Source organism: Notothenia coriiceps, unplaced genomic scaffold, assembly GCF_000735185.1.
Source record: "Notothenia coriiceps isolate Sejong01 unplaced genomic scaffold, NC01 NC01_scaffold00035357, whole genome shotgun sequence".
NCBI classification, from domain to species: Eukaryota; Metazoa; Chordata; class Actinopteri; order Perciformes; family Nototheniidae; genus Notothenia; species Notothenia coriiceps.
The window spans coordinates 268,420-285,216 of NW_011368058.1; the positions used below are offsets into that span (position 1 = coordinate 268,420).

The following is a 16,797-nucleotide window of genomic DNA, read 5'->3' on the forward strand; positions in this document are numbered from 1 at the left end:
AGGGCGTAGACTGAAAACTCCTGTCTTTCGACTCCACTTCGAGCGATATAATTATTAACAAAGCATTTATATACTAATAAAGGACTGGCTTATCTAAAGCCAGTTGAGTAGCACTTGAAATGTTTTAGCTCTAAGAAACCTGATGTACTTATATTATTCTGTTTTCTTCAAGTTTGTACTTTGTTGGTCGAACGCACTTATTGTAAGTCGCTTTGGATAAAAGCGTCAGCTAAATGCAATGTAATGTAATGATCGAGCATCGAGGAGGCTCTCTGGAGGAGCTATAACCGAGGTTAAACTTATGGTTCCTCCACGGCTTCTCCGCGGATGCATTTCCGGGAACGGTTGAGGCGTGACGCACTGCCGGACTTATCTCAGCCAATGACAGCTCTGCATGTATCCCCTGGATATTATTTTAAAAACTGCTTTCATCGCGTCGCGATGTTTCCAGAGAGAACAGCTTGAGATACCAGCGAGTTGTTTCCCCATCAAGCATTTTGCTCCCGCAGCCCGTGTAGAGAAACTGCGCCGCCTCACTCTCAAGGCTGCCGGCGTCTTAGTCACGCAAGATTTCAACGTCTCATGTAGGCGAGCCTCCAGAGCAAGTCGGACAAAATGACTAACCATCATGCAACGCACTAGCAAGACGGCGATCGCAATTGCGCAGGTCTGCGTCGGTCTCGCTCATCTCAAACAAGCCTACTGTCTCCCCTCTCTTATCAGTCACACCCATAACAGGATTCTCAACTCAACCAACCCCTTGTGTTTTGAATATACTGTGATTATAGAAAAATATAATGCATTTTCATTTTGGGTTATACAAGAATATATTTGATTATAATTAACTTTCGTTTTAAGTATTCAACCTAATATGGAGACCTCAATAGATGCTACAATGATCTGTTTGGTATTTGGAGCCAAACACTTCAGAGCCATGTTTTGTATATATCTGAGACCTATAATATATTGATGAAAAACAGTATAATAGGAGACCTATAAAGTTAACTACAGTATTTTATCACAAAATTCCTGTTGGGATGTATTTGCATTTTGTTTTTTTGCCATCAAACAAGTGCTTGCAAATGTTATTCTCACAATAGGACATTCAACAACTAACAGCAGCAGGTGGAGCAGGTCACTGTGCAGCATATGGAGCACAGACACACACTGATACTAATCCCTCTCTTGGTGCTCTGGCCTGTTTCCCAGATTGCAAAGTGTCAGATGGTTCCTGCAATCAGTCCCATGTTTGTCTCCTTTTTTCCCTTTTCTCTCCCACTACAGTCCTCTGCATCATCCTCCCCCCCTGTCTGTATTTCTACTGTGTTAAAGTCTGTATTCTCACCTTGTGTTTCTCTCACCAGACATTTGGGAGCGGGACCTGGTGGAGCTGGTGCTGGAGGTCTCTGTGTCGCAGGTCTCCCACCGTCAGCGCGACATGCTGCTGCGCCAGGTCGGAGTTTTACTGGGCGTGCTCGACAGTGACATCACTGTGCGAGACATCAGTGCGTTTAATGAGCACAGGTGAGTCCTACTGCACCATTAAGGCTAACTTAAGGGAAAAGGGTATAACCTGGACCATGTTTTTCCATGAACGATCCTCTCCATAATGGTTTCAGGCACTCATAACAACAATCTCAGCATTTTGGCTGCAAAAAATGTAAGCAGGATTCCATTAGAACAGAAGGTTTACTGTACTTTGCAACCGGTTAAACGACTGTTGGGTTAAGCTTTGTCCCTTTTTTAATGCTAGGCCAATTCCTTAAATGTTTGTCTACATTAGTCACTTATACACAAGGGCAAATGGAGTCCTGGTAGTAAACATTCAAAAAGAGTATTTTTAAGTTTTACATCTGGTCTGAAAAGCCTTTATTTTCTGACATCTGTTGTATGTCTGAATATCATTTTCAGTTTAAGTTCACAACATTTTCAAAACACATAACCATGAAAAAGGCTGGATTGTCTTGGTTTGGCTCGATTAGTGGTCATTACTTTATAACTAAGATTTGATTTCTTCCTCTTCCTGCCTCCTCAGCACTCGTTTGGTCTTCCTGGTGTCGGGCGGTCCAGGGCGCCCTCCTCTGTCCGGCCACAGCGTTGCATTCAGCCTGCGCAACAAACTGCGCAAACAGAAAAATGACTTTCTCATCTACAAGGCCCGACGAGTGGATACAGTTAGTGAGTACCCAATAAATATAGTTTGTAATAGATACACACAACAAAGGCCATGGAGTAAAGAGACAGATATTGTTCATTTGAAGCAGGTGGTCCTTTTGCTGGATATTAATTTAAGGCTAAGCTATGAAATAATATACAGTATATTAAAAGGTTCAAAGGTTTGAATGTCATTCACACAGCTAGTGTAGTTTTGCAATGAAAAACCTCGGTCACAGGTTCCTAAAACAACAACAAACAACAACAATATTAGTTGACAAGCAGTTTTACACAAGATTTGCAGATAGAATCATCTACAATGCGTCCTTTCAAAATGTATTTGAACACTTTGTCGCATGATTTTTTTGCTTAATGAGCAAACTCTTGAGACACCATAGGCCGGTCATAGGACCAGGCTGCTTTGATCTTTGACCCCTGTTTCCTCAGCTCAGATACTTTTCAGATAATGACGGTAATACATAGGACTCAGAGGTCAAATCTCCCAGATTTTTGACTTGTCTCTACATGTTCATTTTGTTTCCATCTTGACTGAAAGTTGTACGTTATCTTACTAAAAGCAACTAGTTATTGTTTATGCTCTTTGATATTTAAATGCTATGTTGTTGCTTCTTGGTTATCTGTTTGGTTTATTTACCACTATGGGATATTAAAGCTCTAGTCTCTCATTGAACATCCACTCTTTCTCTCTCTGTCCTCAGTCTGCCAGCTGAACTGCTCGAGTCACGGCGAGTGTGACTCGTACACACGGAGCTGTGTCTGCCAGCCTTTCTGGATGGAGAACTTTGTCAGAGCTCAGTTCGGAGATGCAGAGAGCAATTGTGGTGAGATGAGTTAAAAATCTTAATAGAATATTTAAGTGCATAAGATTTAATATGGCAGAAGCTCATTTGGCTATACTCTTCTTGAATATTGATGTTCATTACATAGAAATATCATACTTTATTTTTGTGTCTTCACTAAAAAAAAAATGTTTTCAGAGTGGAGCGTACTCTATGTGACGATAGCGTCATTTATGATTGTGGTTGCTATAGCAACACTTATCTGGGGAATGGTGTGTTGCTGCAACAGGTGAGCACAATTTCTAAAATATAAATGATTTATACGATTACTAACACAGTACTGTAGATGCATCATCTCTGTTAAACTGTCGTTGTCGTTTGTTCTTCTCCTCAAAGGCGTAAAAGCAAAGTCCGCAGAAGCAAAAGCAAATATAAAATGCTAGAAGCTGATGAGCAAGACAGTCTGGAGCTACATCCACCTAGAGCCGGTAAGATATACACATTTTCACCATCACCACCTCTACTGAAGTGAAGTGTCTTTTCCACTGTTTCATGTTTTTACCTGCAAATCCCAGGTAAAGTCTAAAACAATTGTAAAGACGCACAATCTAATGCTCACACTGCCAGTAATTTTACTTTTAGTTTTATGGATGTTTAGGCTGCATTTATATTCAAAAATAAAATATTATACTTGCATTTTGAATAGGGTACTGCGAAGGTAAACAAGTTGTTTGAACTGTAAACAAAACAATATGACTTTTCTATGATGATACCCATCAATGCTGATGTTAATAATGACATTTCTTTCTTTTCATGGGTTGTAAATGCCTCATCACGCCATCTACTGTTTTAGATCAGCCCTGAACTATGCAAAGCAAATGCTGACATACATTTGACCGGATAGGGATAGGACTTAGTTATGTCATGAAATGTATAATAAATGAACTCTATTGCCTTCTAAACAGAACCCTAACTGAGTAATTACTGCCTCAAAGGCTGAGACCTGGGGGTGAGGTTACACTCATTAACCAATCTAATGTAAACATTTGAAATGTATTGGATTTCTTCTCAATATCAGTTTTTTTCCCCCGGATTGTGCATTAGATCAAATATTTCTATCTATGAAACTACCTGTTTAATCAAGAACACAATTATTTGCTTAGTTCATGTTTGACAACGCATCATTTTAACATCCTATTTATTTCTGTCCACCTCTGCCTCCCACCAGCCCGCATGAAGCCGGTGCCCGCTCCCACCTCCTCCGCCCTCATGCACTCAGACTCTGACCTGGACAGTGATGAAGGGCAGGGCGGGCCGTGGACGGAGCAGGAGCGCGGGCATCTCCTGAGGCCCCAGAACGGCTCCCTGAGGAACGGACAGGGGCCGGTAAGGGGCAAAAAGCAAAGAGATGAGCGGCTATAGCAAGAGAGGAGGGGGCTCGCTGCTGGCCTCACACACACAAACACACAAACACCTCCTCCAGCTGACACTCCCTCTGTTCCTCACTCTTCCTGTCTCTCTTTTGTTGATCTTCAGCACAGAAACCTTGTACCTCTCATCCACGAAGAGAAACTGATTGATACGTCGATAAAGGAAGGGAACGAGAAGACGAACATGCTGGAAACATGTTATCCCACTGTCACAGAAACAAAATCACCACTGTACTGACACTTCCCTGCTCCCACACTGAGCCACTATGGAGGAGTGCTGCCCTTTCGCTGAGAAAAAGGGTCGAGCACTGTGTTTTGAATCGTGTAAAAATATAACACGGATTCCTTTTATTGAACACAGAGACATGAAGAATGTACTGTAATCCATCTTACTAAAGGCACGCAAAGATGCCTGAGTGACACATGACTTTTTGGATTAAAAAAAGCTTCAATGCCACGAGAACCAGCCACTTGACACGCTCACACCTTGCCTCGTGTAGACACGCATGTACGCACACAAAGAGGTCGTTTTCACACTGTTCCAGGTCAACCTGATGCTACCAAACTGCCATGTTAAAAACCAATGGTGAACTCTGCTCTGAACATTTTTGTTAATGGGCTACATGGTGAGCCCTTGGAAGGAAAAACACAACCAAAACAAGAGCAGACAAAAGCAATGGATGCTGCTCCATTTAAAAAAACAAATGTGCATGAAGAGTGACTGCAGTTCTGGTACAATTTGATACTGGAATGATCGCCTGCATGTTTGTATGGGTGGCTGCTGTGTCAAACAATGTTTCTTTAGAGCCAAGTGAACGTTTTTATTTCTGTTATTAACCCGTGGAAGGAATATTTACAATGTTGCAAGCATTGGTGACCAGATTCTTTAAAAAACAAAACATCATCATGCTTTTATTCTGAAGGTTTCTCTGCTGATGAAGGCTCTTGGACACACACTGGATTACACGACGTTAGTGAGTTCGGTCTCAACGGAGACGATAACGAGGAGAAGTTCACAACACAACTAATGGGACTGCTTCGTTTCTCACCTCGACATTCATTAATGTAACGACTGCTTGAACCATGAAAACCACTGAGTTCTTTTTTTGTTTTTCTACTAACAACCTTCAGGCTGTGATTAGATGTCGATGCACTTTGATTTCATGTCTGTCACCTTTAACCTAATGTTTTCTCTTGCTTGAAAAGGGAGATTTGTGATGGTTAAAGTTGGAAAAGCTCAGGTTCGTAACACACCTGTAGGCTTGAAATGAAAAGGATGGTGTAAGCTCAATGTATTACAAAGTAAGACTTTAACCTTTTTTTATCCTTTAGGGTAATTTTACAGTTTCTGTGCAATCTTTTTTTGGCCCCCAAATGTGATGACAAATGTATCCTTGCTTTTCTTTTGGCAAATATTCATTAAATTAAATGTGGGGATCATTAAAATAACTCAAAACAAATAAGAAGATCTGAATGGCAGAACCGTGACCTTAAAACAAACAACAAATGACATTTTATTTGGATGTAAGTGAGTTATGTTTCCAGAATGACCTGAAACTGTTAAAAAAAAAAATGTCTTCCTACAAATAAAATGAGCAGGATGTTTGTCTTTTGGTAAAAATACAACAGGAAGGCTGTTGGAACACAGAAGATCTATGCATATATTTTTCTGTGGATCTATTTTATGTGAAGACTTGAACCAAATGACTCTTCCCTTGCATGTGAAAAGTCCAGAAATGTAGTCACTTTTTTGTTGAATGTTAAAGGAGTACATTTTGCTTCAGTTCAAATTCAGTAGTCAATGTGAAATATGCAATCATTTAAATGTATTTGCGTAAAATGTCTATTTGATATACTGAATTTATCAGGCCTTCCTTTAGTAATTTCTGTGAGGCAAACAAATTATGCTGTACTCAAGTACCAACAATGTGAAATCTTTCAACATTATAATGTAATATACATCTTCCTGTGTTTTTGCACATAATAAGAAATGGCTTTTGGATACATCCCCAAGATTTGACATTGATTCCCTCTCGTTTCTCTCACACAACATGTGCTAGTCACTTTTGGTATTTATAGAAGTTAATGAATTGACCTTGACTCTGACCGATTCCACTATGAAGGCAGACAAAGAAAACTGGGAGAAACTGTAAAATGAAGGGAGTTTAATTTAAGATATTTTAGTTTGCTTTTAGTGAAGGATTTACCCCCTTCTTTACATTTGTGACCACATCTGATGCAACTGGATAATCTTTACATTAAAATAAAAATGTTTCAGTTTGTTCTTGACTTTTAAAAAGGAAATGTTTGTGCTTTATTCTTTGACAAACACGTCTGATGAAAGCCTCTGGCACAAAGGGTTCTCCTAAATTCATTCTATTTCCACTTCGTACTTAGTTTCCACTACAAGAATGCACACAAGCAACTTGCAAATTAGGACTTGTCCCCAGCCTCTGACTTCAGAATGAGGATTTATTTGCTATTGTGCATATCTCATTATCATGGCAAATGTATCCTTCTTGCATTGTAACATTTTTAATATAGTATTGCATATAGGATGTAATTTACCATACAACTTAACACCCCTATCTTTAACCCACCAGAGTGATATAAGCCATCATTGCATTCACATATCTCCCTCATAGCTTGTTTTCTCTCTGATTTGTATGAGGCCTCTGTGGTTTAAGTTTCCAGCTCCATTATTTACGAGATGATTCCATATCAATTTATGGTGAAAGAATGTTTGCCTACATTAACATGCAAGACAATTTGTAAATGTTTTTTTACTATATAGATATAGATGTAATCTCATTCTTTTTTTGTTTACATCAAATGAAATTAATAAAATAGGGCTGTAACAATTGGTGGGGTGAATCAATTAGTCAAAGGGCAAAAATAATCCTATAAATCAACATCTATTGATTGTGATCTTCAAAATGTAATAAGTTGCTATTTTTCTTTTTTTAACTTATTTTTCACTTACTTTTGTTAATTGATAATGCATAGATTATTCAATTGTTGGGGAGAAAAAGCATTTTGAAAATGTGAACTCTGGAAATGTGTATTAGGCACTATGTTTTAATTTATTTTAAAGACAAATAATAAATAGTCAAACACATTCTTAGTTGCGTTCCCAAAGTATGAGTGCAGAATAGATTCATGTTCTGCATGGAGTACTATTTGTTCTTGCTTGCAGATTTGCACTAGTGCATGTGTCTTTTTGAACAGAGAAAAAGAAAAAAGACTGATTAGTTAAGTCATATGCTTCCTGACTGAAAGAGGACAGCCCAGCAAACATGTTGAAGCATGACAGAGCACAGGAAGCATGCACCACAGAGGTGCTCCATACTACAGTATTAATGCAAACTACATGCCTGCAGATGAAAATGCAGTATGTATGGGATATGTGTTCTTCTAAAGGCATTTAAAAAAATAATAAATGCTATGATGTATTATCTGCTGCAAAGCCTTCCGATATGTCATGAGGAAGGAAAGCAGTAGTTTGTCTCTTTTTTCTTTTATATTGCTGCCCTCTGCCTCTCACTCCTTATATGGGAAAGGAATTAGTTGCGCGAACAAGGGCGGAAACGCTGCGCGGGGACAGCTGGGTAAATTCAGCGACATACAGGAAGAAAAAGAACAAGCACACTCTCCTGCAAGCTGCACACTCCTACGGTGACATACAGGACCAAATCACTGCTTGACCCGTTTAGCAGGTAAGAAAGATGCAGTTGTTTGGATGTGCGGTTAGCTTTAGTGTAAAACATAAAGATAAAGAGACAAAAGGGACACGCCGCTCCCTTCTTATCGCTGCAGCGAATCATGGAGAAATCATTTATTGAAATCGGTGTGATGCTAACACACCCGGCTAGCCTAGGATGCTAATGCCGTTAGCCGCAAAATCTGACGCTTAACCATTGCCTGACATACATACAGTTTCTGAATGTTTTATCCTTCTGTTAACTTCTTCTTTCTGTGATAAAACACGAGGGCTTGATAAAATGTGGAAACTTCTTCTTTTATGTAGACTGAGGCAACATTAGCTAATAGAGGGAGGGGTGTGAGAGGAAAAAAATCCAGGAAATGCCGAAACAGGACAGCAGTCGACAACAGGGAGGGGAAATAACGGATCAATTGGTTTATAAAAAGCTACAACTCTAAACTATAAAGCTTAATGTATGTTATAGGTTAGTCAAACAAAGGGTTTTTTACTTTAGCTCTGTCATTGTGGCCGATGGTGTTTTGACACATTGTGCACGCCCCGCGGACCTGCTTCCTCATTGATGAAGCTGCTGTCCAGAACAAGATAACATTATTTAGGAAAACATATGTTTACTTTTAACACTCAAGCTGTCAAAATTGTATCTTTTCCCCCTCATATTTAATATAAGCTTCACTTGTAGGTCTAGGGAGACAACACTTGCCGGGGACACATTTCCACGCAACACTCACCGGCTCTGCTAGCATTAGCTTTAGCATCCCTGGCCGTCTGATTGACTGCAGAAATGTGGTCGCTTTATGAATACTAATGACATGTTATAAATTACACAATCCATTGCTTGACACTTTTTTAATTTCCAAAATGTTATTATTAACTAAAAAATCTCGACAGTTTTAATGCAAATAAATGAATTTAGCATATTCAGCAATAGTTGTTTAATTAATTAGCCTTACAAAAACAGAACAGGCACAAAGTACAGGTGAACTGTGTGCATACTTCAACATGAGGTGGGGTGTGTTTTTCTTTTCTGTATTTGTATTTGTTCTTTATCAAAGGCCACATGGAGGACTTTGCTCTTATAATACAAGAGGAGCACATCATGTTCATCTTTCATTTTCAACCAAATGTGAGTCAATTATATATATACATCATTAAATATTAAGAGAATAACCCGGTAGGTCATCTGGTAGAGTGGTACAATTTGGGACAACATTTATTCTAAGTTTTAAAGAAGAAAAAAGAGTTATCTCCTTGATAAATACTGTTTGTCAAATGTACTTTTAATGAATTAATAGCATTGGTTATCATGAAATAAATCATATTTGTATTACCACTTTACATTGCACCTAAACAATGTAATTTTAATCTAATTGCACATGTTTCACTTAATATGTTCAAATTGTATTTTGTAGTCTGATTACATAATCCCTATTAAATTTAGCCTGTTACTACCCAATCCTGATCGCATTAACATCAGCGGCTTTGATTTGTTGTAGACCAGGTCCCTCTGGAGTAGGACTGAACTCAATGACATTGTTTTGGATAACTACTACTTATCTGCTTCTAACACAATTTAAAAGTTGATGTGTAACCCTTTATAGCAAAAGGACGGAAAGGCTACACACAGAAAATGTTCTTTGTCTGAACGTCTTGCCCTCAGGCAGAGAAACCCTCACACAGGCCTAACCTACTTCACACGCCCTGAATGCTGATGGTGCTTTATGCACACATTTGTGCCATATGTCCACATAAGTAGGTCTATGAATTCTCTGTTTTTTCGACAACACAGAACGTGTGTTACAAGATTTCTCTGTTAACCATAAAAGGAATGTTTCCTCCACCTCTGAAGTTGTGGTTAGGCTCCACGTTTGCCTATTATAGAACTTTGATCTAAGGAAAATGTTATGAAAGGCATGATTCCCTGTCTTTACTCATTGCTATATCTGCCCCCACGTCTCTGGAAAGTTGTTCGCTGACAGTTGAGGTCCCTTGGTGGTCAGCACTTGGCTCAAACATAGTATGTGGTCACTTTTCTTTGGTGCACTTACGGAAATGATTCCAAGCGTCTTAACTCGTATAGCAGCAGTGGAAGAAGTTTGTTAGTGACTATGATATGAAGATCTTTTTTGATAGAAATGTATACATTTAGTATCATGTTTGACTCCCACATACACCTTTAGGGGGCCACTCCCTTCCTGTGTTGCTGGTGAGTCATCTCTCAGCTGAGAGCAGCAAAGGTAACTTTGGACTCTGGTGCTGCTGAGGCACTGAACATTTAGGTCAAGGGTAGTAAGAGAGTTTGTGTCCTATGATCTAATTGAATCTTCAGGCCTTGTGGAGACAATCATTTAAACTCTATCTGAATGAGTGAGGCTGAAAAAGGGAAGTTTATGCATTTCAAAATGTGGCTGTACGAGTAGTTTTCTGTTGGCCATGAAGAGTGGTTTGGCCTTTTTCTAAAAATGTCTCCTACAGTATGCTGCTGACATACTGCCATATTGGTATGACTTCACCTAACATCCTAAGGGCATACATATTCTACTAACTTTATCTATGTAACCTGCCTCACCCAATGGTGCTTTAAGGTACTGCTTCTAAAAATAGGATAATATTGACATCAGGTTTGAGTGGTATAAATAGACGATATCTCTTTTAACAACTTCTGGTTGGTACATTTAACATTTTGTGTAACATTATATAATAATCCATTTTGAGATAGAAGTTTGTCTTTCTACAAAAGCCTTTGTTAAATATCTGAAGACACATGAACTTTGCCTAAATAAAACAAAGTTAATAGCAATTACTGAATAGTTTTCTTTTTCAGCTGTAGTGTTGATGTTTGATACCAAGCCACTCTCTTACGTATCCAAATAAAATTCTTTCCCTCCTGTATTAATGGAAGTCTCTTCAAGTGTGCCCCTAGCTTCACAGCCAAAGATTTTAAGTGCTCTCTGTCATTAAATATCTAAAGATGTAGACTGGTGTAGTGAAAGTGCCACTGTAGCAGCAGCTTTAGCTCATGTGGCCTTATTAATGAGAGTGGCCGTGAGCACCATTCACCGTGAGCTAGGTGTAAGTACCTGGGACTGGAGGCACTCCGTCACACGGGCCGAGGTAGCGTCAGGTTACACACATCTTATGTAATGTGAGTCTTTCTCATTAGTTGTGTGTGTATAAGAAGTTGGTTAATCATGTATTTAAAGGGGTAAGATAGGATAATCGGTTTCCATGTTGGCACACATTCCCGGGTCCCGACTGTGTTGTTTATCTGAGTAAGTGCTATGTTTGTCAGTGCTTCCTTAACTTGAAACTGTCGCTACTGGCCTTACAGTTTGGAAGTGTTTTGCTGTGAAACCGCTCTGCAGTTAACATATTTGGGATACAGGGCAGGTCTGCACTCTGCAGAGTGACTTGCAGTGATCCACATACCTTTACTCAGCAAGTCCTGACCTGCTTACCAACACAACTGTTCTTCTTTTTCCTTACGCAACCTCTTCAAAGGTGGAATTCACTGCGTCATAATGTTTAAGGGACATTAGAACGTTTAAAGCAGGCCCTTTCCCCTTTTTTGTTTCTGTCCATTTATATAGATAAAAGGGTTAAATTATCTCCAGATTTAAGTTATACGAAGAAGAACACTTTTGGTTGCAACCCTAGAGTTAACTATGAATGTTTGATGAACTTCAACTTGTATAACATAAACCTTTTATCTAGGACAGCCTGATCAGTGTTTGCAGGCTTTAAAATATACTGTAGGCCTACTTCAATCAAGGCTCTTTGGATACAATCAAGCAAAGGGCAAATGTGCTCAGGATCCCGCTGCTGTTTGTACTCCTACCAAAGCAGTGGGTTTTAATTGCTGTGATAGCCTTCACATTGTGTCCCAGGAGTTATTCAATCTCCAATTAGAAGACTACTTGAACAGAAAATACTCCTGTGACTGGAAGATTTAAAAACAATACACACTGGGACAAACAAAAAAATAAGAAGTAAAGAAACTTGTGGAGTTGCTGGTTATTATGTAAATGTTTCTTGGTGGTACTAGTAAACCTTTTAGCTCCTTCTTCTTTTCCTAAATCTGTTTTCCTACCCTTCCCTCGCAGGAATGGCTGAGTTGGCAGGTCTGGTGCAGCGGCTGGAGGTGGCGGTGGGTCGGCTGGAGTCCATGTCGGGCCCTGGAGGCAGCGGTGGAGCTTCTGCTGGTGGAGGTACATGATCAAGGGCCATTATCTTCGAAAAAAATTCTGCTCCAAAAAACAAACAAAATGTGGAACCTTCTATTTGGTTTGAATTGAGTTTGCATCTTTTTTCAGTCAACATGAGTGAAATATTTTTTGCCCACAATTATTCTTCAAGTAGATAAACAAGACCGCCGCTGCACGGAAGTGATTTGATTTGGATGTCAACATTCAGCAGGCAGTGATGCATCGTAAACCAGTCGCCTACTTTTTTGACTGCAGTTAAAGGGTGCGTTTCACTTCGGTTAAATGGATTGCTTGCGTCCCTCACTTGCGTCATTTCCCTGCGACTAGTCCCTCCCACCAGGGAAGCGTGGAGAGACGCAAGGAAACCACGAGAAGCAGGGAAATAAGTTTTAAGAGCAATGGGACGTCCTTTCCTCCGGAGCGTCGCGTGAAGCGAAGTCCGTTTGTAATGACGCCGCAAAGCTGATCGTCTGACAGCAGCCAGCTCTGTCCCCGTTATTTTCACAAACGCTCTGTTAGTACACATTTACTGACATAAACATTTTTATCATCTGTTCTAGACCCAAATAAATAAAATAAAATAAGAATTCATTCTCAAAAAAGATAAACGCCATTCTTAAAATGTATAAACGAAAAAAGCGATCATGAAAATGTTTCCATGAATAAAATGATTTTTGAACACTTTGTTGTTCAGATATATCACATATTTGTAACTAAATGATACATTAATTGAAACAAAACACGGTATAAACTGAGGAGTGACTCTCGTGAGTTTCATGTATTCTCTTCACTCCGCTGGGAAACTGCTCTCATGTCAAGGAGCATCAGATCAGTGCATGCGCTGCATCGTCCAATCAGTGAGCGATACACAATAAGGGGGTGGGGCGAGTATCTGAGGATTTCATCGGAGGATGATCTGGTGGTTCCTCGGTTATCGCTCCTCCGTTATCGCTCCTCGATCCTCCGGCAAAACTAAGAGCCATGGGACACTAGTCAAGATGGCTCAGACAAATCAACTTCCGGTGATACCGAGGAGTGAGGAAATGAAAATAGTCGATCTGAGACGCAGCCCTAGAAACCACGAGAAGCAGCAAAATTAGTTTTAAGAGTAATGGGACGTCGTTTCCTCCGGAGAATCACCTGAAGCGACGTCCGTTTGTGATGATGCCGCAAAGCTGTTCGTCTGACAGCAGCCAGATCAGTGCATGCGCTGCATCGTCCAATCAGTGAGCGATACACAGTAAGGGGGCGGGGCGAGTGTATGAGGATTTCACCGGAGGATGGTCTGGTAGTTCCTCGATTATCGCTCCTCCGTTATCACTCCTCGCTCCTCCGGCACAAATAAAGCCACTGGGACGGTACTCAAGATGGCGCAGACACATCAACTGCCGGTGATACAGAGACCGAGGAGCGAGGAAATGAAAAATAAGAGAAGTGAAACACACCCTATCTCTTTACATTAGTGATTGGAATTCCGGCTGTTTCGGCTCCCAAACGGCTCTTCATGTTACCACAGTTTACCACGGAGCCTCAGTTTCACCGCTGCGAGGCGGGGGGACAATCTTCAATATTCTGAAAAGAATCCCACCAGACTCCTTTGCACCTCCAACAGCGGGATGTCCTTGTCCTTTTTCCTTTTCGTCATTTCAAGCGATAAAAACTCTCGATCTTCTCTCGAATTATTACTCGGCTCGAGTTCAGGGCGTTCCGAGCTGAATAATGGCGTCAAATGACGGCAAGACGCCCCCCTGACGGAAACGCTGTTCACTGTCATTTAGCTCGGCTATTGTTCTTTAACTCTGAGAACGGCTGCACAAATGATTGCATCACATCGCAGTTAAGACAAGTGCAATATCCTATTCCAAAAGAAGAGGAGAAATGAGTAAAACATCTAAATGAAGTATTTTGGTGCTGCAGAGGAGTCCTGTCCATTTTTCTACAGACTTAATTAAAATCCTTTTTGAATAATAACAACATGATCACTTCAAAATATTTTTTAAAGATAATGTGAGAAATGTTTCAAAGATGTTAATTGCCTCTAATCAAATCATGTCAGAATTATAAATAAATGACAAAAAGAATGCCTCACTATGGTAACCAGCTTGTGGCTAACTGTCTGCCTGCTTCTGAAGTGTTTCAGAGGAAGCAGCTGCCTGCAGAAGGTAAACCAGCATTTAGGGCAGGACAGCTAAACAATGATATAAGCTCTGTAAGTATTATCCTATACGAGCGAGCCCTTTCAACACTTCACAATGTCATCAAGTATGTTAAATTGATTATAGACTATTTAAATAATAATCAAAACATCATTGATTTAAAGTATTTTTGGCTGGTAAATGTTTCACTCTATGATCTCTGAGAGCGATACATTCTGATGAGTTTGTGGAAATCCTGTATTTATATTTTATTAGCAATCACAGGGAAGGCTTTTAAAAGCGCCCTGATGTATCACTTCCTGTTTGCCCATACTAATGGTTGAAAAAGCAGGAATAAATCCTGATAAACAGAACATATATATGTGTATTTTCCATAAAGTACATCTTTTAAATATCTATAATTTAAGTCATTAATCAAGTACAAATATATTTGTTTTGTGTCTTATATGCTTCAAAGATTTTGGTTAGGCCCAAAAAGCAATTTGAAGACCTCTTTCTAATATTTGATATGTCTTAACTTATTCATTGAAGCCCCAGTGATACTGTGTTCACTTTGCTTATATGAAAGCATACAAAAAATACATTCCGGATCAAACTCGCATTTCAAAAGAGTGATTCCAGTGCTGCATTCTGGAGCTTTACTATTCAGCACAGAGGTTTGACATCCCTCAGCCGAAACCTCCCACACATTTTCTCTGAAATGTTTTCCAGTTCAGCAGATAGAAAACAATTCCACCTGCATGGGAACTGTATGCCCCCTTCTCCCACCTTTACCACAACACCTCCTCCTCTTCCTCCCCCTCCTTTCTCGTTTTCACAGTTCAAGCACATCCGCAGGCTGCTGAAACACAACCCTGGGGTTTGAGGCTCTCCACTCAATATTTCCTCATCAGAAAGAAGTGGCAGGCTAAAAGAAGTGAGGGGAGAGTGCAGCGACAGGCATGTGGACATTAATGACTGGCTGCTTCAAGTGCTACTGGCCATATCTCAAACTTTGAGCCCTAGACGTCCGTTACACAGAGGTTCACATAAGCAGTTAAGTGTGTTTTCCACTACCTGACTGCTGCTCTCCTGTAGTACTCCAGTAGGAAATGGGATTAATTAATAGCATTGATTGAGTAGTGATTCTTGTACCTTCCCATGGTCACAATGCACACTTGATAGATAACAATCGGCATGCAGTGCACTTCTGAATGATCGGAGATTCTCGGCTGATTCAATAGACTGTAAGGGTGTAGCAGTATGGAATAGATGTGAGAGGAATAGTAGAAATAATATCAAAAGCAGACAATGCATGAAAGAAAGAACATTGTCATGATTAGAGAACAGCTAAAAAAACATACTGCATAGTTCCAGCTGAGGAAGAACATGAAGACATCCTTCATACATCCCTTAATAAATCATATAAAAACAAAAACATCTGTTCCTATAATCAGTTCACCTTACACCAGAATCCACACATTCTGAAAAGGGTATTTCAGAGAGCGCGTACTGTACACCATTCATAAAACATTAAGGCAGCTTTTACTTATTTAATAATTGAACATGTTCCCTTTCACAAGAAAGGGATATGAAGCCTCTAGGAATGTGCAGAGCCATTTCTAGCTTTGTTGAGGACTATAAGAGAAAGCTAGGGAACAGAAACAGATGGAAAAAAGAAGATAGCTAAAACTCGAATGACATGTCTAGAGAATTCTTCAGTGTGCCCCTCTGCACCTGTCACACTGAGCTCTGCCTTCTCAATATTCCTCTGTAAAGTGCTGTGTTCTGTAGGGTATATGTAATACTATGTAAGACCTATAGATATCTCGTCATTTTACCCAAATTGTTACTTACTTGTTTGAATTTAATATCAAAGCAAACGTCTATATTGTCATTTGTATTTTTAGAATAAAGTGCTAAGAAACAGTAGAGATTTGGATTATTCAAGCCCACTAGCTTTTCCTTATTGATAGATAACTACCGTAAGTTTTACTACATTTACTCAAGTACTGTACATGGTTTAGGTACTTGTTAGACCCTCCAGAAAAACGCGGGCAAAAATCCTTTATTATGCGGGCTAAATTCCTTGATTATGCGATTAAACATGCAGGGTTTTTATGTGATTTTATGCGGTGAAATTGCGGGAAGTTGCGAAATATGCGGAAAGTTGCGAAATATGCTAAATATGCGGGAAAAAATAATAACATTTTTTTAATATTGGGCTGTCTTATTTATTCTCTCTCACACACAACCTGCCACTAACGTTAAACCCCTTTACTATTAAATTAAACACATTCAATGTTTATTTATTGTAAAAGCAATTGGGCTATTTTAATCTCACACACACAC

At 39.7% G+C, this 16,797-nt stretch overlaps 2 protein-coding genes across 2 annotated transcripts in view; both read left to right on the plus strand.

Moving 5' to 3' along the window:
- The window catches only part of LOC104962793 (dyslexia-associated protein KIAA0319-like protein), a gene marked incomplete at its 5' end in the record, with an annotated part of 26,332 nt that extends 19,666 nt beyond the window's left edge, over window positions 1-6,666 (plus strand). The window contains 8 exons of the mRNA XM_010791293.1: window positions 1,210-1,247; window positions 1,365-1,524; window positions 2,036-2,178; window positions 2,874-2,996; window positions 3,153-3,243; window positions 3,351-3,442; window positions 4,183-4,340; window positions 4,491-6,666. Of these exons, the coding sequence (XP_010789595.1) occupies window positions 1,210-1,247; window positions 1,365-1,524; window positions 2,036-2,178; window positions 2,874-2,996; window positions 3,153-3,243; window positions 3,351-3,442; window positions 4,183-4,340; window positions 4,491-4,622 (937 nt within the window). The remainder of the gene's footprint in view (window positions 1-1,209; window positions 1,248-1,364; window positions 1,525-2,035; window positions 2,179-2,873; window positions 2,997-3,152; window positions 3,244-3,350; window positions 3,443-4,182; window positions 4,341-4,490) is intronic.
- Window positions 6,667-7,990: 1,324 nt separating this feature from the next.
- cap1 (CAP, adenylate cyclase-associated protein 1 (yeast)) overlaps window positions 7,991-16,797 on the plus strand; it is an 18,790-nt gene continuing 9,983 nt past the window's right edge. Inside the window, 2 exon segments of the mRNA XM_010791277.1 lie at window positions 7,991-8,100; window positions 12,209-12,313. Of these exon segments, the coding sequence (XP_010789579.1) occupies window positions 12,211-12,313 (103 nt within the window). The 5' untranslated portion in view covers window positions 7,991-8,100; window positions 12,209-12,210.